At 55.5% G+C, this 22951-nt stretch overlaps 7 protein-coding genes across 7 annotated transcripts; 6 read left to right on the top strand and 1 right to left on the bottom strand.

Moving 5' to 3' along the window:
• Positions 1–224: 224 nt before the first annotated feature.
• PADI2 (Protein-arginine deiminase type-2) lies at positions 225–2042 on the top strand (the record flags this gene model as incomplete). Its single annotated transcript, XM_036639542.1, has 1 exon — positions 225–2042. One exon carries the CDS (start codon positions 225–227, stop codon positions 2040–2042), a length of 1818 nt encoding a protein of 605 aa, XP_036494103.1.
• Positions 2043–3863: 1821 nt separating this feature from the next.
• Positions 3864–5195, top strand: CGCS363_v007692 (Zinc carboxypeptidase A 1; the record flags this gene model as incomplete). The annotated part of the gene is made up of 1 exon (XM_036639541.1): positions 3864–5195. The coding sequence occupies one exon, from the start codon at positions 3864–3866 to the stop codon at positions 5193–5195; it is 1332 nt and encodes a 443-aa protein (XP_036494654.1).
• Positions 5196–6235: 1040 nt separating this feature from the next.
• Positions 6236–6946, top strand: CGCS363_v007691 (uncharacterized protein; the record flags this gene model as incomplete). The annotated part of the gene is made up of 1 exon (XM_036639540.1): positions 6236–6946. The coding sequence occupies one exon, from the start codon at positions 6236–6238 to the stop codon at positions 6944–6946; it is 711 nt and encodes a 236-aa protein (XP_036494656.1).
• Positions 6947–7002: 56 nt separating this feature from the next.
• CGCS363_v007690 (uncharacterized protein) lies at positions 7003–8487 on the bottom strand (the record flags this gene model as incomplete). The annotated part of the gene is made up of 1 exon (XM_036639539.1): positions 7003–8487. One exon carries the CDS (start codon positions 8485–8487, stop codon positions 7003–7005), a length of 1485 nt encoding a protein of 494 aa, XP_036494655.1.
• A 5581-nt stretch (positions 8488–14068) lies between these two features.
• Positions 14069–15519, top strand: mug137 (Meiotically up-regulated gene 137 protein; the record flags this gene model as incomplete). The annotated part of the gene is made up of 4 exons (XM_036639538.1): positions 14069–14195; positions 14278–14448; positions 14502–14617; positions 14686–15519. 4 exons carry the CDS (start codon positions 14069–14071, stop codon positions 15517–15519), a joined length of 1248 nt encoding a protein of 415 aa, XP_036494023.1.
• Positions 15520–16555: 1036 nt separating this feature from the next.
• Positions 16556–17813, top strand: CCL1 (Cyclin CCL1; the record flags this gene model as incomplete). Its single annotated transcript, XM_036639537.1, has 3 exons — positions 16556–17107; positions 17167–17475; positions 17556–17813. 3 exons carry the CDS (start codon positions 16556–16558, stop codon positions 17811–17813), a joined length of 1119 nt encoding a protein of 372 aa, XP_036494024.1.
• A 2071-nt stretch (positions 17814–19884) lies between these two features.
• CGCS363_v007687 (Fasciclin-like arabinogalactan protein) lies at positions 19885–21109 on the top strand (the record flags this gene model as incomplete). Its single annotated transcript, XM_036639536.1, has 2 exons — positions 19885–20768; positions 20827–21109. 2 exons carry the CDS (start codon positions 19885–19887, stop codon positions 21107–21109), a joined length of 1167 nt encoding a protein of 388 aa, XP_036494017.1.
• Between the last annotated feature and the right edge of the window lie 1842 nt (positions 21110–22951).

Genomic DNA, 22951 nt, shown 5'->3' with positions numbered 1-22951 from the left:
CTATGGCCTCTATACTGGATGCCGGTAACTCCAAGGGGAACTCTTGGGAGGAAGGCTGGAATCACCATAGTTTTCTTTTCGATGATCGCGCTCATGATGAGAGTAATATTTTGGATATAAAGTGTGATCATGCAACCCAACTAGATAGTGTATGTAATGAGACAACCAGCGGCTTCTTCTCGATTGAGCTCTTTGTACAATCTCTTCAGCAAACCTTCCTCGAGATGTATCTGTCAGCCAAGGCTGTGGCTATTGCCTTGCTCACGCTGCAATTCGGAGCAGTTCGTGGCCAGCAGCTTAAGCCCATGATTCTCGCAGATACCAACCGCGACGGCATCGTGGATGACAGCGACGCCACGGATAGAGCATTCTGGACCTCTTCTCGCGGCGCAATCTTCCTACCAAACGTCGGCGACTCTCTTAACCGTTGTACTAATCAGGATCTTCAGGGAAATCCTCTCAGCAATCACGAACTAGCATCTTGCCACGATGCTTCTGGCCACCTACTCATTGAGCCAAGCCTGGTTGCTCCCCTGAAGACGATCCCATTGGAAGTTTCAAACGACACTATTGCCCATATCTACGCCACGCCTGACGCCGCATCTGAAAGGATTCGTCTCTTTTACATGAACGATTCATCCGCCAACCCCGCCGAAACTGCCTCTTGGAGCTTTGTGGATCCCGAATTTACCTTCAACGCAAGCCATGTCCAAGCCGGCATCACTCTCGGAATCGATGGGCGCGAGTTTGTGAAGGATTCGACAAAATGGGACGGCAAAGTGAGGGTGCATTTCGATGTTCACACTAACGGCACTGTCATTTCCGACGCCGTTGAGCTCAAGGTGGCCCCAGTTCTTACACACCACCATCTCCAACGTGTCAGCGCCTTTGTCAGTACCGCAGCAAACGAGTCCGATCCCGTACAGCTCGGTTTTATCGGCCAACTTGATGAAGTGCGGAAGGCAGCAGGGATTCAGGAGCCATTGTATTTGTTCAATCAGAGTGACGATATTTGGGCACAGGACTTCGTGGAACCAGCGTATGCTAGCATGCCTGGACCCAATGGCCAACCAATCTCTCTCAGAATCATGCTGAGGTCGGCACAATCAGTCCGCACTGCTGGCCGACAGGTCTTTGAGCAGCTTCGCGGAAAAGGCGTTGGCGGTTTCCAACCTGAGGGCGGACGTGGCGGCTACGGCGACCGAGAAATTAACGCATACGGCAACCTCGAAACAATCCCACCCTACACGTCCAAGAGTGGAGTAAAATATCCCGCCGGCCGGATCATCCATGGCAAGCATTACGACAAGATGCCAGCGGAAGCAACGATCGCCTTCTTGGAAGGCCAGGAGCTCCAAAAGCCTCTTTTCCTCGAGTCCGGCTGGCTAATCATCGGTCACGTTGATGAGTTCGTCCAGTTTCTACCTTCCAACGAGACAGGCCTTGGCTTCACAATTGGTGTCGCTGACACCACATCCGCCCTCGACTTGCTAAGAAATACCTCAGCAGCGGGGCATGGTGGCGTGCGAGCGATTTCTTTCAATGGATCTGTTGAAGGGGCTTTTTCTATCACAGAAGAAGAGCTGACCATGACGATTGACGAGCTTCTCGCAAATGAAACCTTTCACGAGGTCAACGCTTACGCGCAGAGGCATATTGACGCCAATCTTGGAATCCTTCTCGCTGAGATACCTATCCTCAGAGACCATGTCATCCGTATTCCCTCGCTGTTCAAGGCTCCCAACGTGACCTCGATTTCATCCTTCACGGAAACAGTCATGAAGGATGAGTATCTTCTGGTCAGCTTCAACCCAGCGGCTATCAACGGCGTCGTGTTGGATAACTATTACGTAAGTCCCAAGCCTTGGGGCCCGCTGGTTGAGGGAAAAGACATCTTCGAGGTTGCCGTGCGCGAGGCATATGCAAAGGCTGGCATGGAGGTCGGGTTTGTGGACGATTTCATGTCTCATCACCACACCTTCGGTGAGGTTCATTGTGGAAGCAACACATTCAGAGAGACGAACGTAGCGTGGTGGGAGTAAGGCTGACATTCTCGTGGTGCACGGGAATGAGAGGAGAGGATGAGAGGGGCCTGGGAGTCGACATTCTAATAGACTATGTAGCGGAGAGTTCTGTAGCATAGGACCATGTGCTCTGCAGTAAATCACATTCCTTTCGTCCTCCAAATCTTCCCCGGCGCCTATTCCGAACCTAGTCTGCCCATTCCCGTGATGTCAGTGCATAACAAACACCTCCTGGTCTGATTCGGATTGCTCCTCAATTCTTGGAATGCGGGGCAAACGGTTACTTCTCAGTGATAGCGGACACGATAGACGCCAACCAGAACCTGTGTCATCAAGGCTCGAGCTGCGAGGATGGCAGTCTTAGGGCACGAGTGGTTTGATAAAGCTATCTGACTCGGGAGCATGCTTGTTCTGCTCGAAAGCGCCAGAATACTAATAATTTGAGTTTGTCAGTGGGTATTGTGCTCTAATTACCCTAGGTGTAAGAGCCTCTTTATTTCTAACGAGTTAAGTTGCCCAGGCGAGAATCTGAATTATTGATCCGGTGGCCTTCTACGGAGTGGTGTTCAGCTTATGCGTTGACGTTGTCATACTGGCCCTACAGTCTGCTATCTGTGATCAATGCGACAAGACCAGCGCGTCGATGAAGAGGGCCAGAGAGAGAGAGATGCTCAGATGCCACCGACGGATGAAGGTCGCTGCACGTGGGAACATCAAGCAAGTAAAACCAGGCTAGTTTTATCACCACTGCCAAGCCAAATCTAAGCTTAAACGGGGTTACACGGGACGAACAGGGAAATGCTTGGATTGGTGTTGAGGAACTTTTGAACGGCCTAGATGAAGCCAGTGTTTCTGCCCTAGCTGTCGGTCCAGGCGAATTTGTGGGTATCACCAAAGTCATGTAAGTCAGGGATGTTTCTAGGAATTGAACGGCGAAAAGTCTCATTCTCTGCCGCTTAGAAAACATCATCAGTCTGACGCATTCTCTTCCACAAACACCAACAGCAAGCAACAGGAGGGAGACGTCTCCGGCACCGACAAACAGAACCACGGGGGCGGCGCGCTGGGCCGCTAATTTCGGGGGTAGCATCGACCTGCCGAATCGGGGCAAACTTCCCCGCATCGAACGGAGCTCCCGCGGGGTCCCTGGCGTCTGGCCCAAGGTGACACTGGCGCACCTCGGTGAGGGGAACGACGCGTGTGGCCCAGAGCTCCCTGCTCGACTCGCGTGTCTGTCCTTGCAAGATGGCCTTGGCATCGCGGGACTCATCAGCCCATTGGTGAAAAAGAAACAGCGATAAATGATTGTCTGTGGTCGGGCAAACTTGTCATACCGCAAAAGTTCCTGATAAGTGGTTCCTGGGAAGAAAAGTGCGTCAGCAGCTGCATGTCTCGCCAGCTGCCTCGTCGAGTACACGGTGAGTGACACTTGTCGATGATTGCGTCGGTTTGTTCCATCTTGAACCATCAACATGTAGGATATTGAATCAATTGCTGACGACAAGCAGCGCTCGGCTGCTGCCGACTGAGTTCTTACCCAGTCAATTGTCCCTGAACACCGCAGCCGATGGTCCTCGAGTCCATGCTCACCGACGTTGGGGACGTTGCAAGCCGCGAGGCAGGCAAGGACAGGCCTGGCCAACGAGCCTGGCGATCAACATCATCATGCAGCTGCGCAAGCCCAGGGTATGATCCGGGCGGAGCAGGGCAAATGAGAAGACTTGGCAGACATGCTATATAACGCGCATCACCAGTTTTCGTCGAGTTTGCGACGCCTTTGCTCCCCAGGTCCCAGCCAAGCCTCCCCAGAATCATTCACTCGATCATCGGTCCTTCACAATGAAGACTTCTGTCGGCGCCCTCCTCTCCCTCGCCCTTCTCGGCGAGGCCTGCCTCCTCCCCCACGAGGCAGCCGGCCGCAAGATCACCCGTCGCCAGATCAACAACAACACCGGCGTAGCCATCGGAACTGGCGACCGCTTCGACGGCGGCAACAAGGTCCCCCGCGGACTTGGCACGCAGCCCGCCGGCACCGACCTCGCGACTCTCCTGAACGTCAACGAAATCAAGAGCGCCGTCCGCGGACTGGTCAACGAGTATGACATCGAGTATTTCGAGGCGCCCTTCAAGACGTACCAGAATGCCACCATCTTCGGCGCAAAGGTCGGCGGCGCGGGCAACTGCACCGATGCGTACCGCGTGTACTTCAACGCTGCGATCCACGCCCGCGAGCGCGGCGCTTCGGACAACATCATTTACTTTATCTCCGACCTGTTGTACGCCAACAAGCACGGCGAGGGGCTGACGTACGGAGGTCGAACATACTCTAATTGCGACGTCCAGCGTGCGCTCGCGACTGGCATCGTCTTCACGCCGCTGAGCAACCCTGACGGTGTGGCGTACGACCAGGCCACGGGCAGCTGCTGGCGCAAGAACCGCAACCCGGCGGCGTCGGGAGGAGACCCGGAAGCGATGGGCATCGACCTCAACCGCAACTTTGATTTCCTGTTCGACTTCCTCGAGGACTTCGCGCCCACTGTCGGACCGAACGTCGCGTCGGAGAACCCTGCGGACGAGACGTACCACGGCGCGGCGCCGTTCTCCGAGCCTGAGACGCAGAGCATCAAGTGGGTGATGGACGAGCACAAGCAGGTGCAGTGGTTCATGGACATCCACTCGTACACCGGCACGGTGTTGTACAACTGGGGCAGCGACGAGAACCAGCTGCGGAAGCCGTACATGAACTTCATGAACGAGAGCTATGATGCCGTGAGGGGCTTGATGCCGGATACGCCCTCTGACGGCGGGTTTTACGGCGAGTATTTGCCGACGAAGGACTGGTCTGACAAGGTGTTTGCTGCGATGAGGATGGGCAACGCCATGGATGCGGCAGTGGGGAGGCATCACGAGGTGCAGCAGAGCGCGTACCTCTACCCTACGTCTGGTGCTAGCGACGACTATGCTTTCTCGAGACACTTCTCAGATCCCAGCCTGAGCAAGATTCATGGGTTTACCGTTGAGTTCGGATTCGGGAATGAGGAGGTTGACTGCCCGTTCTACCCGACAGCCCAGCAGTATCACGACAACATGCTCGAGACGAACGCGGGTTTCATGGAGTACCTTCTCGCGGCGTCTGAGATTGGCGTTGGTGAGCCAGCCACCTGCGCTTGAGGGCCCTCCAAGGAAGGGGAGAGTTGAACAGAGCAGAATATAATATACAGTACTACCATAAGTCCTGGGTGGAAGGGGCAAACGATAATGTAATGAGTGTATGAAATACCCGTTCTCCTGGATATCGAAATGGTGACGCCCCAGTGCATTGTGCTTCCGGTGTAAAACCACCTGGCGAGTTCTGTGACATGCCTTCATTGTTGGCCGACAGGTTTGAGTATAACCAATCTTTCATGTTGAATCAGTTATAGCTCCCCTAAATTTTGAAGGGAATTAACATTCGTTCTGACCACACGACAGATGGCATCAATCACGCTACAAGGCCTCATCGCTGGTCCCCTAACCGACTTTTCGATCTCAGCTGCAACAAGCCCATCCTAATGCGGTGGTCTCATATTGACAAGCCGTTGGTCCGGTGCCGGCGATCGCGGGGGTGGGGAGTGACTGCCATCCGTCCAGTCATACCTACTTAGTACTCAAGTTCAGCCAGGATTTTCACCGGCTGTGTGTTCTAGTGGTTCATGATTTCTCGTTCACAAGATGTGCACTTGATCCCGAGAAGGTCGCAGGTTCGAGCCCTGCCACGGTCATGGCAAAATCTTTTTGCTGAAATTTGCGGATGTTTTCTAAGCTGCTCCTCCTTGGATCTCGCATGCGCTGCGTGTCCGCAGTTCAAGGACGATGGGTGTCGAGGAGGAGTGCAGACGCTGGCTGGCGCTTCTCTGTACTTTTGTCGAGAGTCCAAGCGAACCATCTCCCCAAGCTAAAAAAAAGTGCCCAACCGACCACCGAACATTGGATCCTTCTCATGTTCCCCGCCTGCCGGTGACGACTGACCGAGCTCGCTTGGCACTCCGGAGCATCTCCCGGGCCTGTCCGCATGAATCCTCCGGCGCCTCACCCTCCATGAGGGAAGCGAATTACCAATCCACCAAGATCACACCCGCCAGCTTCACAAGTAGATAAACACAGTCACAGACAGAAAGACGATTCATCCCAAGAGTACATTGTCATCCCCATCATCACGCACAACCAGCACCATGACGACACCACCAACCCCGCAACCCTTCCGGGTCCTGCTCTTCAGCAAAACAACCGGCTACCGCCACGACTGCATCCCCACAGCCGTATCCGCTCTCCGCGATCTCGGCGCCCGCACCGGTGTCTTCACCGCCGACGCCACGGAAGACGCTGAGGTCGCACTCACCCCCACCTCCCTCGCCCGCTACAAGACCGTCGTGTTTCTCCACAACACCGGCACCGACGTCCTCGACGGGACGCAGGTGGACGTGCTCAAAGGCTACATCCGCGCGGGCGGAGGATTCGTGGGCGTGCACGCCGCTGCGTCGGGGCTGAAGCGGGATGAATGGTACGGCAGGCTCGTCGGCGCGCATTTCGATTTCCACCCGCCGCCTGAGGAGGGCACCGTCGTCGTGGAGGACGAGGGGCATTTCATCATGGGGGACTGCGGCTGTGAGAGGAAGGGCTGGATGGATGAGTGGTACAATTTTACGTCGCACCCCAGGCGCAACGAGAACCTCCACATTCTGGCCCGGGGCGACCCGTCGAGTTACTCCGGCGGCGCCATGGGGGATGATCACCCGCTTGCATGGTGTCAGGAATTCGAAGGCGGCCGGTCGTTTTACACTGCCCTCGGCCACTTCGACGAGGCTTACAATGATGAGTGGTTCATGGGCCAGATTCTCAAGGGCATTATTTGGACTGCTCGCGCCGACCAAGGGCGGGCGTAGCTTGTAAAGAGTAAAGGGTATCATACGTAAATACACGGCAACTCCGTGATGCCTGACTAGCCCGCCATCGCAATCCCGTTTTCAGGCCCCCCGCTAAATCGCACCTCGATCCTGGACTCTAGGGAGTCAGACCAGATGTCATGTTCGAACCCGGGCAGATGAAGCAGAATGCCCAACTCCTGACTCGTATACCAGCTCGCCCGGTCCAGGTTGCCGGATCCCAAGAGGAGGAATTCCCTGTCAACGAGTGTCATCTTGAGGTGAGAGACGACAGGCTCTTCTGGGTCTCGTGCGGCTGTCGCTTGGAGATTGGTCCGGTAATAGAAGATGTCGAGACGGCCTGGGCGTTGGACCTGAGACTCGGCGTCTGCAGTGCGCTTACGAGAAAATTCCGTGCAGATTTGAGAATACTGTTTGATGAGAGATTTGAGGGTCCATTCCGTGGTTGTACACGCCGTGACGAGCTGCTCGATTAACATCATGTTTTTGCTTGTTCTAATGCGGACATCGACACCACGCCGGATGGCATCTAAGACGGCATCGACGACGGTCCGGCATGTTAGATTTGGTGTCACGATATCGATGTCCTTGCGGGCATGAGCGAATAGTGAAAGCAGAGCCGCATTCAATGGGGTTGCGGGCGCTGTTGCGCGGCGCCAAAGAGGGATGTACCGGAAGCCGGGATACCAATGATGAGATGAAGGGAGAATGATGGCCGGACATGCTGGTAGATTCGCGAGGCTCAGCCGCCGATACGCGGTGTGCTCATCCGATGGTTGGCTGGTCTGGCCGGCATCCCCGCCTGCATCCTCAATTCCCTGGCCAGCCTCATTCGTGAAATCGGGGAGTTCCCGCGCCCCGTTCGGCTCCCAAACGTTGGCGTAGAACTTCACAAGCTGGCCGACGGCTGGCCCATCGAACTCGATGCAACCCTCAAACCACGACTCCCAGCTCACGTTGCAGCTTGGCATCCAGGCGCGCTTGCGGTCGACAATGACAAACTTTGGGTGCATGACGCTGAAGGGTAAGAAGAATAGGCTCTTGACAGAGAGGTCGATGCGGGCCGCTCGGAGGGTGGTGTCTGGGGGCAGCCCGAGCTTTGGCCACGCGGCGTTCGGGTACGCGTACCCATCCCTGGACCATGGGTGAAAGATCTTTTGGAAGAAGCTGCGCGAAGAGAAGCAGATGCGGACGCGTAATGGGGCAACTGAGGCCTCGCCAGCCACGCGGATTGCCTCTTGTCGGCGCTCAGCTAGAGTTTGAAGGGTTTCGCGGAGGGCATCGAGCGTGTCGGACGGCGCCCAGAAGCACGTAACTAGGATGACCTCGTGTTGAGCGGTCAGGATGCCTGGAAGAATGGCGGTTCTGTAGATGGAAGCGCCGTTACCGACGGTGAGCGTTTTGGGACTGCATGTCGTCACTAGACTCTCAGGATCGGAGAGGTGGTAGTTTGGGAAATCGTTCAGCTGTTCTCCACGGTGAGACTTGAGCGTGTGAACCCAGTGGTCAAGAAAGGACGATGGGAACGCTGGTGATGTCATTTCGGAGATGGTGATTGGCGTGGGCTGTGGTGTAAAGTCGATATTGAGGATCAGGGGTTTGTCCTGAAAGTTTTCAGTTCCATTCGGAGGACGGAAAGGCTGTGATTCGACTGGAGGGCTGAGATGTCGTCATGGAAGTGGTTAAGGAGGCCCGACAGCGCCGAGTCATCAGTCGAGAGCGGCTGTCAAGGCTCAATTTTCTCGTAAAGAGGGTTCACTTGGTGAGATGAAAGGTACGATGATACGCGGTTAGGACATCGCATGGGCCTCGAATGGGAGGCGTTTATGCTGCTTCCAAACGGAGGCAGAGGCAAAGAGCATGAGGATGGGGTGAGATTATTGCCGAGACGCCGGCTTGATCCCAGCAGCGTGGGCCAAATTCGGTGAGAATGAGTGAGGCGCAGTCGCGGGAAGCTTCAGCGATGCAGAGCCTCCGTGCGACGAATGAAACTGCACGGCGGTGTTTGACGTGAGGTAGAGCAGGAAGAGCAGGCAGGCTGCGGGTTGCTGACTGATGTGCGCTTGAAAGCGTGTGGGTATTCGTAGCTTGTAGCAGGAGTGATTGATAGGTATGGGCTAGAGGTGACAAGGCCGGGCCGCTAACCGGCGCATGAAGATAGATCGTCCGTCTGCTAAGCTCCGTTGCATATAGTTGTTTCCGAATTGTCAATGGAAAAGCGTCGCATGAGAAACAAAACGGTCGATTTCGGTGGCAGTAGAAAGTAATAATTGCAGTAGTAAGAATATTTTCCGTTAAGTGGGAGACCGGTTGTTGGCGACAGCAAGCGAAGAGAATTAGTTGTTACGCTTCGCCGTAGCTGCTGCCACCGAGGCACCTGATATCGGACCGTGACGCTTGTCGGACATGTGTCGCTCTGCGAGCGGGATGAGTGAGAGACTGTTTTCAGCCGCTGGCACCCTTATGGTTCGGTTAGCACACCCTCACCGCAACGCAGAGAGAATACCTACGCTGCGGTTGGGTAACAGAAGCTTGCCCGGGTACAGGCGGGAGGATTGCTAGCGGATTGCGGCGAGGACAACCCCGGATTTCTACACCTGTCCAGCGTGTGTCAAGTGACCTAGGGCGAAAACTAAGTTTTGTCCTCGGGAACGATGGTTTGAGAAGTATTGAGAACGGCGTGTCGGTTGGTAACGGCGTTGTCTTGTTTTTCTCCAGAACAGTCGCAGTAGGGCCAGTGCCGTTGTGAAGTGAGGCGAGACAGTTGTCGATACAGAGGTCGAGAAACAACCGAGACCAGTTGGAGCAGTGCCAAGACGCCCGAGGAAAGGGCAGCTTGTCCAGTCGTCACCGGCGCATCTGCTGTATTCCAAGCGTCGAGGCACTTGCTGCAGTTGATGTGTCCAAATCATCCAGAGTCCCTTGGATCAGTGGAACCACTTGACCGATGAATTGACTCGTGGCAGCGGCAGGTGGCAGCATCGCTGGCGCCGGTTATCTGCCACTGGCACTGACCAGCGAGGCGACTGTGCAGTATTAGTGAACCTAGGGTCGCCGGCGTTGGACACGGCCTGCAGCAGCTCGAGGCCTGAGTTGGTCTGGGCTACTAAGGGGCGTTCGGTACGGATACCTACACTGCCCTGCTCATCTACCATCAGATTACTTTGAAGTTAGCTGGTGAGCAGATTTTCAATGGGAAATGATGAAATACGTACCAAGGTTTGGGCCTCTTGATGACCGTCGATGGTCCATGAGCCCATCCATCCCCTCCGTCGCATCTTTCCAATGGGCAGTGCCAGGCGAGTGTGAGCTCATAATAAGCTCAACCTCCCGAGGAAGGAAATGCAGCCCAATACCTAGAAAAGCACTGGTCTTCCGATACGAGAGCTTCCTGATAACTTAACCAAAAGCCAAGCCGAGGGAGCTGGGGGTTCCATCTTGGCTTTGAAGCTCGCAGACATCTACCGATAGCGTGTCTCGCCCATTTCCTGTCTCTCACGCACGCCTGAGGCTGCTTGGCGGCTACAATAGCGGTTGGGTAGGCTTAAAAAGGTCCGCGAGGCAGGGAAGGCAAGGGGAACGGGGTTGAGACCGTCTTGAATTCTGCCTCTGCCGGCGTCGGCGCCAGCAGCAGCAGGGAGAGATGGGAATGAGACTGTGGCCCTGGGATTGATGGATGGTGGACAGACAGCAGGGGGTTGCCCCGTCCCCAACGACCCGTCTCGATTTAGCACAGCCATTGCTCCGTGTGGGTGGTGGGTGGATAAGATCGGTCGTGTTCCTGGATCCCAGTTGCGCGGCATGGCAGAGGGTGTGTTGATCATTGATCTGGACAATACGACTGGCTGTCATATTTTCGTTGACTGTCCATCGCTGAGACCAGCCAGCAGAGACCAACCAGACAAACCAACCTAACGCCGGTCCCACAGGTGGTGGTGGTGGTGGTTGGTAGTTGGTGGTTGGTGGCAGGCTATGGAAGCCAGTTGCGAAAGAGTCCAGGTCCAGGTCCAGGTCCGCGTCCCCGCGACATGGCGCCGGAAAAGTCGCCGATGAAATGCGGATGTGCGACTGCGACCCTGCGACCGCTCGTCAACCGCCGGATGGCCACGATTGTAACGACAAGTGTGAGAGACCGTCAAACACGCCAGCGACGGTCAAACAAATCCACCACGGGAAGCGGGCTAGGCTTTTTTTCACCCTTCGACTGGAGAATGGAGACCGACGGGAAGATGGGGACTGGAGAAAGCTGGAGTAGGTAGATGGGAAACATTGTCTCTCTCTCGTCGTCCACTCTCTTTTTCGCAAGAGGGCATGTCCCTGCTGGCGAAGACGATGCATTGCGAGAAGAAGTCCCGACAGGACAGGCTGGCGTGGACGAGGCCGGGAAGGATCTTGAAAAGAGAGGAAAAAGGCGCTCGTTAGTGGTGGAGGAAGCGCGGCTTGTGGCGGTTGGCTGTTTTAGCTGGCTCAACGGTCTTGTCTCTGGCGGCTGCGTTCCCTCCTTTTCTGGCCATTCCCTCCTTCCCAATGTCGGCAACTGCTGGGGTGAGCCATGGGGGCGCTTTCCCTCATGATCATGGGAGTTCCTTCCCGCTTCGTTGTCATCGAATGACGAATGACGGGAGCAGAGCAGATACAGCAGGTACGTATCTCATGCGAATACCGTATTCCTTACGGAACGAACGAGAAAGCCAGCGAGAGTTCAGCTCAGTGTTCAGTCACATCTACGCCAAACACTCCATTAGAACCCCTCTCATCAACAGCACCTATCGCAACGAGCAATTGGATAATTAGCATCTCCCGTCTCCTCCCATCCACATTGCTCACGCTGATGGCTGACGGGCGACAAGGAGACAAGCTTCAGGGGGGCAGCACTCCCTTCATATCAGAGGCAGGTAAAGTGCTTGCCTTGCCTGTCCTTAGGTTATCCGGCTAAAAAGCTCTCCACTGCACCATTTCCAACTGGGGCTTCTCGCAGAGGATGTGCAGATTGGCGGCACAGTCTTGCAGCTGCCAACCATTAACAGCTACCTTATTCCACCGACCATCTGCAAGCGAAGGATGGCAACAGACGGTTGACGGCTTCACCACGATCCAGGCCTTGCTTGAGCTGCATGTCGAGCTCCAGTGCGGCGTTGTAGGGTAGTATTCGCAGTATGCAGCAAGCAGCGTGGGCAGGGGGAGACGGCGACAATCTTGGGGTGGTCAGCTTCCAGTCCTTGGTCGTCTTGCAAGCTGTGGGCTGGACCCTTTTTTCTCTCTCTCTGATGCTTGCTTGGTGCTCGGAGTTTGGTACCCGTTGAAGAAGAGATACCTGCATCTCCACCTAGCTTCGTGCGACACGAGGAGTAGCTCCCCTTTCTCAGGTACCGGTGGTGATGCTCCGTACCCCGCCTCCAATCTCTTTCCCATTCTCGAAGTCGTCGAAAAGGGTGGGGTCTTCTGTCGCCGTCGTCTTCTTTTTGTTCTCCCACCGATGCTCCCCAGCGGCCCAGCACCCAGCAGGTGGTAACGGCCGGGGCATGCAAGCAGGGCAGCAGGGCAACAACATGTTGGGACCACGTTGGATGGGAAACTGGAACTGGGAACTGGAAGCTGGACATGGCAATGATGGTGGTGTGTGTGTGCTCTGCTGCATGTCATTCATGGCAGTCTACTGATGGATAAGACGGACCTGATACGGTACATGTGAAAAGCAAGTCGAAACTCAGCATGCGCGTACCGTAACAGAAACCCTCTCTCTCTCTGGACGGTGCTTCCAGCAAGCTCAAGCTTGCTCTTGCCTCCCCGACGGAGTGCCTGCCTGCCTGCCTGCCTTCTTCCCTCATGCGTGAGCAAGTACCAGGTAAGAGTGTGTGAGTGACCCCAGGGAAGGTGCTGCTGCATCCATGATCCCCCCTTCTTTCCTTCCACTCAGGAGTGACACACGACCCACCCCACCAGGTGAGGTACGTACCGCGCGTGCCTTAGCCCATGCCTAGCTTGCCTCCAAAACCCACCTCCCGCAGCAGAACAGCACCACACCCCACCCAATGCTTGGGGACCGCTAGCGTTGTGTGAGGTCGAGACTGCCACAACGCCGTACCGTTCCTGCTGTCTGTATCGGTATCTTGTACCGCCAAACAGCTCCTGCTCCTGCTCCCAACTGCTGGACCTGTCTCGACCAGCAATTGCATCGGCTTCAGATGCACCTGCCGCACCTGCCTCTGCACCTGCATATGTGAGAGGTGAGGACCGTAAAGACTGGAAGTAAGTAACTGCACACACACCACCTGCCACCAACGGTACAGAAGGTGGCACCTGCATCGCACCTCCTGCTGCTCCTGCTCCTGCTGCTGCTGCTGCTGCCGCGAATGACGGAAATTTCCCAATCCATCAACCGTCCGTCGTCGTCCCTGCCCTCGTCCCCTCGTCCCTCCCCTCGTCTTCAGTCTCAAGAAGCTGCCCCTCTGGCAGGTGCACCTAGCAATCCGTGTTCACGTTCCTTAATCAGCAGCTACCTAGAGTACGGATACCTTACCACCTGGTCGTGCCTTCCTTGCCTTGCTGCCGTGCACTTGCTTCCCATTTTTAAACCATCTGCCATCCCTCCCACCCCCTTCCACGGCCCTTCCTCTACCTGTCCTTGCTTCCCACCAAACCCACGGTACCTCTCCCTCGCCTTCTACCCCCGTACCTACCACCAGCAGATACTCACGCCGTATATCTCTGCACACGAATCCCGTCACCCTCCCTGGCCCATGCATTGTCGACCATTGCCTGGCTCTGTCTCTGTCTCTGCTGCGTGATAATCGCCAATTCGCCACTGTATCCTCTGGCTTCTCAATCTCTCTCTTCCTCTTCTACAACCCGCCGCCAGCCCTTCGTTCTCTCGATTCTTTTCTCACCAGACAGACATACCACTCTCACTTACCACGCGACACCACTACCCGCCGGCTCGATCCCACCATCGTTCGCCTCCTATCATCAAGACACACCCGTTGAATGCTGGCATCGACCTGATCTCGACCCCGATCTCGACCCACCTCCCTCCTAATTGCCACGTAAAGCCAACAACCGGCTCCTAATTACCTACCACGAACCGCTATCGTTCTACCAACTGTCGAGACCAATACCGCAACCATGAACTTCACCAAGAAATTCGACCGCGCCTTTCAATGGGCCGGCGAGAAGATGGGTTCCGAGTCCAAGACCGGCCACTCGGACGAGTTCAAGATGCTGGAGCAGGAAATGGCCCTCCGATATGACGGTACGAAACTTTGTCCACCCAGAAACGATCCAACTGGTGGTCCCGATTTACACGCAAACATGCTAACGGTGCCGTTCTGCAGGAATGGAAAGGCTGCAAAAGTCGACCAGCACCTACGTCAAGTGGATTGCCCGCCGCGGCGAGGGCTTCGAAGACAAGGAGAAGGGACTCCCCATTGCCTTTGTCGGTCGCATGATGATTTCCCACGGAGAGGAATTCGAGTCTGATTCGGAATTTGGCGCTTGTCTGCTTGGTACGCTGCGTTCCGCACCCCGCAACCAGACCTGGCTAACTGAGGATTGACAGCTCTTGGCCGAACCAACGAGCGCCTGGCCGGCATCCAAGAAGGCTATGCAACGGAAATCACCAACAACTGGCTGGAATCCGTCGAAAGATCTTTGGCCATGATGAAAGAGTATCAGGTACGTACCGACGTCATTGCTTGCCCAAAAGTGGTTTCAGCCCGTCCCATCTGACACACTCCCCGCAGGCCGCACGGAAGAAGCTCGAGTCGCGTCGATTGGCCTACGATGCGAGTATCAGCAAAATGCAAAAAGCGAAGCGCGAGGATTTCCGCCTCGAGGAGGAACTCCGTACCGCACGTGCCAAGTTTGAGGAGGCTGGCGAAGATGTGATGCGCCGCATGCAGGATATCAAGGAGGCCGAGGCCGACAACGTCCGCGACCTGACCGGCCTGCTTGACGCCGAGCTGGACTACCATGAGCGTTGCGCCGAGGAACTCCGCCGTCTCCGCAACGGCTGGGCCGGCAACGCACCCTCATCCCCGACAGACCGCCGTCTTGGCAATGGCCGCGGCCGCTCCAACACTTCGCGCTCTTACAATGACTACTCCTCCCGCAGCCAGCCAGTTGAAGAGGAACCCGAGCCGATGCCTGTTCGCATGCCCATCCGGTCGCAGCGCTCCGAGAGTACCCGAATTGGCGCCGCTGCGGAGCCCGCGAGACCGTCTATCGGTAGGTCCCAGACGTTTCAAGGCCCCGCTGCTGTCGAAAGACGAACGACCGCGAACCCTCCCGTACCGAGTGTGCCCAACGTGGGCTCTTTGCGTGGAAATTTGAGGCCTACAGGCAAGTCTCTGGGCAGAGACGATGTGTTTGCCGACCGGGATGATGACCACACGACAGCCAGCGGTAGCGGCAGTCCGGAATGGGGCGATCGCAGCGCCAGCCCTGCGACGAGCATGGGAAGCATCACTAAGAGCACAAGTAACTTGCAGTCCAAGAAAGCGCCGCCCCCTCCTCCCCCGAGCCGTGCGAAGAAGCCGGCACCACCGATTCCTGCCAAGAGAGAGGTCGGGTACTAGATCTACAAGGCCTATTGACAATGGGTCTTTAGACTGTGCGGGCATTTTTTTGGCCGCAAAGTGTGCTATACTGTTTGTTTCCGTCTCGTTGCATAAATAGACTGTTCATTCCGTTGTCGGGGGTAAGGGAATCCGACGGGAGCATGGCGTTGGGGCGCATTGATATCCGTGGGCTGGATCCGCAATCGTTGGTTCCCCTCATCGCATAGCTTCTGCTGTTGGGAAGGGAGTGATTAGACGGATGGCTAAGCTCGGTTCGAACATGGATACTACTCTATAAACTAGTTGAAAAGCAAAGTTATCCCAGCTGACGCGGCCGAGTTACAAATGTTTAGTGTGACACACAAGGCAATGAAACTGTGCGATCGCCCACTGGAGCTCTTCATCAGCACTGAGGGTGGCTGTCAGAGGAGCGTGCCACGGCATAATGTTCCGAGTTGAAGCGTGTCGAGAGGAGCCATCATTCGAAGCACCAAGCAGGCAGTTTGTGTGGTGCCATCTTCTTCCACCTGGGCTCGGGGACGATTGGTGTTGGACCCTGAAAATCTGACTCGTAAATCCCCCGGTGGATGTAAACCGTTCTAGGCATGTAGGCCGGGTGTGTTCCGACGTCAGGACCCGCATCGATCGGAGGTGTGCAGCCGTTCCTTGTCCTGAACTGCCGGTATCCGGGCTTGATGCCGGGAGTCAAGCCACAGCCAGACATGCTCCAATGGGTGTGGCTGATAGTATCACGTGAGTGTTGTGGCTCGAGCTTCTTATCCGCTTAACCTAGGCAGCGATAAGCAGCCGCGCCTTCTTTGTGAATCGCGACGCCTTTTCGAACCTCGACCTGCCAGCAACTTTTTACACGACAAACAATCCCGTCCATCTTTGGTCCTCGCATTGCATTCTGTAGCGATTCAAACAGATATTGCCTCTCGCATCCGACTGGCCGTCGCAGCTTCTTCAATCGACGCCTAGCAACCCGCAGCTAGTCAACACTCCGTTTTCACTGCAAGAGTCAATCGTCAGCCTAGCGCGGTCCGGCGCAACCATGGCGACCGAAGATGCGCGATACCGGCTTTCGACCCAGTACCGGCTGTGGTCCTTCTCCCCGTCGAAACTGGCCGAACTTCGGGAAACGACGAACAGCCTCGCCAAAACGAACATCAGCGCTCGGCTCCTCGAGCTGAGAGGTGGTAACCAGGATGAGCCTCTGCCCGAGTTCCTCACGGCCGCCGAAGAGACCCAGCTGCTCAAGTTCTTCACCGTCGAGCTTATCCGCGCCGCCACCTTCTGCGGCCTGCCCACCGAAGTCAGAGCGACTGCCACGGTCTTTCTCCGCCGATTCTTCGTAACCAACTCCGTCATGACCTACCCGCCTACCGGATTGCTCAAGACGTGCCTGTTCTTCGGAAGCAAAGCAGAGGGAATTTACACGAGACTTGCCAAATTTGCCGACAAGTTCCCCAACACGAGCGAGGAGGAGATTCTGGCGGGAGAGTTCTTGCTGTGCCAAGGAGTGCGCTTTGCCTTTGATGTCAGACATCCGTTCCGTGCCCTGGAAGGAGCCATCTTGGAGCTGCGGAGGTATCCCGATCTCGAGGTGAGTTGACACATAATACTAGATTTGGGTGTGGAGGGCATAACACTGACCAAGGCCAGAAATCCCGAGTCGAGACAGCCCACCTTCGCGCTCGAGAGTACCTCAAGTTCAGCTCTCTCGTCACCGATGCCTATTTCCACTACACCCCCAGCCAGATCATGCTTGCCGCCCTCTCGCTCGCTGATAGAGAACTTGCCGAGAAATTCGTACAAGGAGCCTTTGCCCCTCCTCATAACGGCGAGGACGCCCACAAGATGGATCCGACACCTCGATCTGACCTCAGAGACAAGGTAATGGGAACAATAGAGTCGTGCCGGGAGTTGCTGGCAACAGAGCCTCCAGAGCGGCTGGAAGAATACTGGGGCCAGGTATGTTTATCAGACAAGTTCATGACGGACAACCGCGTTCATGAAAAGCTGTGAGAAGCCATTGCTAACAAGACACGTAGCCTGAGAGCACCAAGCTGATCCGGCCCCTTCTTCGAAAGCTGAAGAAGTGCAGAGACCCCGATCGCGCAGACCTGGTGGCCTTGCAGAAGGCCCGGCGGGAGATGGCGGCGCAAAAGGAGCCTCGCCGCCCGAAGGCCGAGGGAGACGGCTCAGCGTTCGGCGGAGAGATCGCAGCAGCAAACGGGAACGATGCACGGGAGGCGAAACGCAGAAAGGTAGCCGAAGGAGGCGACGATGTCTTTGGCCCAGCGTTGTGATGAGATGAAAGGTCTGGACCGCGACGTCGAGCTGGCATTCCTCACTGCCCTGGCGCAAATGCACATGGCGTAATAGAGCTCCAGCCACGGCGCTTACAACCAAGACCAATGACTGGGCCGGACGATTTGGCTCAATTCATACATACGAAGATACCCCCCAAGATTTTGTTGCATGGCTTGTTTGCTCTGGATGGTGAAATTGCGACGTGGCAATGGACAAGGCGTCCCGGTTCTACTAGTTCCAAACATCGCCGTGGACGGTTGATGGGATTCCGAGGATGCCCTGCCTTGGGTTTCCCTGATTTTCAACATGTCGGTTCATCTAGACGACGCCCGGAGGCCTCAACGGGGTCAACTTTAACGCATTCGGATGAGTCCTGGGGCAATCACCCGTCGAGATGCGAGCGCCAAGCTGGCATGTCGGTGGCAGGAATGCGCCATTGCATCGACGGCTGGAACAAGCGCCAAAGTCGCGATCGTGTCAGCAGTATCGATGACGCACCCATTTGAAGATGACATCGCTTTTTACTATGAGGGGATGGGCAGAGTCGGCACAGCCGGCCCCTGGAAAGGCTTGGGGTCCCAAGAAGCTTCTCCATTATTCGTGCTTGGCCATGCTCCTCGAGGAGCTAGGCTTTTTACGGACAGCTGTCTTGGGGAGCTAGCAAGGATCTCCCCTCATTGGCGAGCTTTCGCAGCTTCCACAGACTCGAGACATTTAAGACATGCTAGACATTGACTGGTCGAAGCGAACTCAGGGGACAGCGGGAATGGCCCGAATGGCCCTGCATCTGGTGTGGGATGCGGGCTGTTGGATGCGGGGAAGAAGTCTGCAGTCGATACCCTGCCCCGACCCCCTTCATCTCTTCTGCTCTGCTGCCCGGGCAAATGAGATACGACACCAAGACACCACGATTGTATCCATCCCCAGTGTACGGCAATCAGCAACAGCAAGGTGCATGAGACTCTCAGTAATGATATGAGGCTTAGCATGCAGGAAAAGACACCCTTTGGGCTTTACGAATAATACATGACTAATTCGCCAATGTTGCCAGGTAGCATTGGGAAGCGCGCCAGCACAGCTCGTCGCCGGCGCCGTCGGAGCCAATCCCGTCCCCAAACGGCGCTAGGCGGACTATCCTGACGACATTGACTTTTTTGCCCTCACTCGTCTGCGAGAAGCTGTGCCCAACGGGATGACAAGCTTACGCAGCTCCCAAGACATGGTGCGATGCCAATGGCCTGTTGCGTCTTGCGTCTACTACGTTCCCGGCGGCGATGCAATACTTTGCATTCCGCTCTTCGTTTGGTGCTCTTTTGCGATGACAGCTCCGGGAATGCCCAATTCCGCGGCAATGGCTTCGTCCCAGATTTGCATGTTCAGATGGAGCTTTCCCTGTAGAATCAAGCTCTATCGAAGTGTTCTCAGGGGCTCCATAGTAGCTTGTAGGTTTAAGAGACATAAGGTACCGGCTAGACCGTGTCACCACCGGCGAATCAGGCAACCGTTCCCCGGGATTCGATCCGATCATCACGGGGCCAACACACTCACTCTCGCCGTACCCCCGTACCACCGGCGCCCCCAGCTACTTGCACTTTCCCACGATCGACTTGGCACTTTGTTGGCGATCCCGTACCCAAGCCTGCCCAGCGCAGCAAGCGTCGTTGTTGTCGCGCAAAGCTAGGGAGGACTTCTCCACCCCCTTCCCACCCAAGGCGTGTTCGGTCTCAATCCCTGGCGCCGTCGTGATGTCGACCAAGACCCTTGTCTGGGGTTGCCGACGAAGTAGCCTGTGTTTGGGGGCCGCCGGGCAACAAGCTTGATTCTTCCGGCCCAGCGCGATGGGTATTGGCTCCCCTCTCGGTTTCGAGAAAGTGTTTGTCATGACTCTTCACCGGTTGGTCGCGCCAAGGAGTGAGGGAGACATGTTTCTTTAAAGAGTGTGCTCTTGCCCCTCCGTTCTCCCTCTTTGCGACAACCAGCTCGACAAGTTTAGGATTTGAGTGGAACAGCAACACCTTCTTTACACAGCCATACACAAAGCAGCACGTCTGTCGACATCAACACACAATGCAGATCAAGAACCTCTCTCTCCTGGCTCTGGCCGGCACGGCCTTTGCCCAGCAGTCGAACCTCACCGAGGTCCTTACCTCTCAGAACTCGACTCTGTCGACGCTCATTGGGCTCCTTGGCCAACAGCCTGCCATCCTGCAGGGTCTCGCTCAGGCCCAGAACATCACCATCCTCGCTCCGTCCAACGCTGCTCTCGAGGAGTTCCTCAAGGCTCCCGCTGTTATGCAGGCTGTTGCCGCAGACCCGGGCTTGGTCGCGGCTATCCTCAGCTACCACGTCCTGAACGGCACGTACTACGCCTCTGCCTTCACCGAGCAGCCACAGTTCATCCCTACCCTGCTCCAGAACGAGACTTACACCAACATCACCGGCGGCCAGCGCGTGCAGGCCCAGACTGTCGGCGGCAACGTCACCTTCTTCACTGCCCTTCGTGAGAACTCCACCGTCTCGCAAGGCAACCTGAACTTCACCGCCGGCACCGTCCACATCATCGACAAGGTCCTCTCCGTCCCGGGATCCATCAACACCACTCTGCAGCAGGCCAACTTGACCGCTGCCGTCGGTGCCATCCGCGCCGCGAACGTCACAAGCACCCTTGCTGCCGCCAAGGACCTCACTATCTTCGTCCCGAACAACGCGGCCTTCGCTGCTATTGGAAGCTTGGCCGGCAGCATTGCCTCCGCTGAGCTTGCCCAGATCCTGTCGTACCACGTCGTCGGCTCGGTCCTGTACAGCCCCCAGATCACCAACACTTCTCTGACTACCCTCGGCGGCGGTAACGTTACTGTCAGGGTCATCAACGAGACTGTCTACGTCAACGAGGCCAAGGTCGTCGTCCCTAACATCCTGGTTGAGAACGGTGTTGTCCATGTCATTGACGGGTAAGTCAAACATCCATGTATCACAATGAGACTGTATGGAAGACTAACGTGTGAATAGTGTCTTGAACCCCAACAACACCTCTGTCCAGCCCGATACCTCTGCTTCGACTCGTGCCCCTGCCTACTCTGGCGCTAGCACCGCCACTGACGGAAGCAACCCCTTTACTAGCGGCGTTGAGGCTCCCTCCACCACCCCACCTGTTGCCACCGAAACTGGCGCTGGCAACGGCGGCGGCGCTGTCCAGACCACCACCAGCAGCACCCAGGCCGCGCCCATGAGGACCGCCGCTGTTGGCGCTGCTGCGCTGTTCGGTGGTATGGCCGCATACATGAACATCTAAGCAGGATGTATGGCATGAAAAAAGCGTGAGGGGGCGCAGGTGCGAGGAGGATTTGTTATACCACGAGAAAGAAAGATGTTTTACCGTCTGACTTGCAGATGTTCATTCATTTATATCGTCAATACCCTGAGAGGAGTGTCTTGTAATAGTAGTACGAGAGTGGGTGAGGAAGGTTGCAGGATCGTAATGAGAATATCGTCATTGCAGAATGAGTACCAAAACAAGTACCAGTGTGAAAGAAAGAAGTATCAATATCGGTATGGCATGTGAACTTGGACAAGGTATTATCATCCATCTCTGTGGCCTGGCTGACACAGTCCACTTTACACTCAATTGAAACTGTTTCTTGCACAGATATAGGTCCCCAACTCTGCTGACTATGACGCTTCAAGCACAGGACTAGAGGTTCCTGGGGAGAGAAGCGCGTTAGGTCGGACAGGAGAATCTAAAACGAGTTTCAATTGAGGTGTATATAAAGAAATCTGACATAATAGATGAACTTCCATGACCGCACCTGAAAGTTGATAAGGGAACATTAAAATCAACGGGCTTATGATGTGCCGTAGGATATAATTGGATTCGGCGATACGAGACTCGGACTTTGGTTAGAAACGCATGATTTGGTGCTGGAAATGCGGAAGTATCAACCTTCTTCCAACTCAACACCGCTGAACGTCCGGTCTTTTAAGTGGCCGTCCAGGATTCGCCCCAAGCCACACGACTCAGGACCCAAACGAGCCGTACTTTGAGATTAGTCGCGACTGTGCGGTTATATCAGCACTTGCGTGCTGTTTCAACGCCCTTTGGTGGTGGTGGCCTAGGAATCTTTCAAACCAAAAGAACTGCTAGGCGATGGCTGCTTATCACAATGAGAAAAGGAAACATTATCCATGGATGGCATTTGAATCGCCACTGTTTAAGCGAGAACGCCGAATATTGCCATGCGTTGCCAACTCCAGCTTGGGTGCATCTCCGGACACTCAGATGTTCATCTGTTGACAATACTATGCAGTGAATTCCACCGGCCAATGTACTGCACAAAGACCGCATAGATCAGCTTAGCATACAGGCAACCAATTTGATGCCATGTCCAAAATCAGCATGAGCAAGTAAGTAATGGCTTCGAGAATAACGCGAGAATTTTACGATATCACTTCTGGATTGTTGGTGGATCAATTCCCCCTTTTGACTGAAGTAACTCGAAACTTTGCCGAACTAGAGCCAATGACGCTCCAACTGTTTGATGCTCGGGTTCGCACTTTCGTCCGTGAATCAAAAAAACGAAGAACCAACAGGTAAATTTTGCCGGCCCGGAAAGCCATCTGAATGATTTTGCAACTCTTGCGGAAACCTTGTGGGGGAAGCCCAATGGGAGAAACTCCCACCGGCAGCCGGGCCAGTCTGGAGCGTGCCCGCCAGAAAGCATGAAACATAGGGTTCAACTCTGCTGCGCGTGCGGGCGAGTACGAGAGCTCCGTAAGGCAGCTGAAGTCCCTGCGCTTGTGCCCGGAGGCCCGAGCCTTGCATTACCACGCCATTTTCAAACTTGTAGGTGCCGTCGGCCGAAGATTGGCGCAACTCTCGGGTTTGTATGACGGCGATTGGGCCGGGATGGCTCTTCGTTCTCACCTCCCTCATATCTAGGCGGGGTACTTGATAGGCCAGTATTCAGGCGACATGTATTGACTCCAGTCTTCTAGAGCTATTCCATTTGAGCCCAATCCTTTATTTCTGCCCACCAAAACAATAGCTAAATGGTTCGTCGTCGCCACGTGGGCGGGCCGTAGTCGCATACGTCCAATGCTTGCTCCTTCAGCACTTCCGCCTGACGTTGATGATGGA

The sequence above is a fragment of the Colletotrichum siamense genome, assembly GCF_013390195.1.
Source record: "Colletotrichum siamense strain Cg363 chromosome Unknown KSG_Cg363_contig05, whole genome shotgun sequence".
NCBI classification, from domain to species: Eukaryota; Fungi; Ascomycota; class Sordariomycetes; order Glomerellales; family Glomerellaceae; genus Colletotrichum; species Colletotrichum siamense.
Note: the sequence above shows the minus strand (reverse complement) of the source record. Positions and strands in the feature narration are given on the sequence as shown.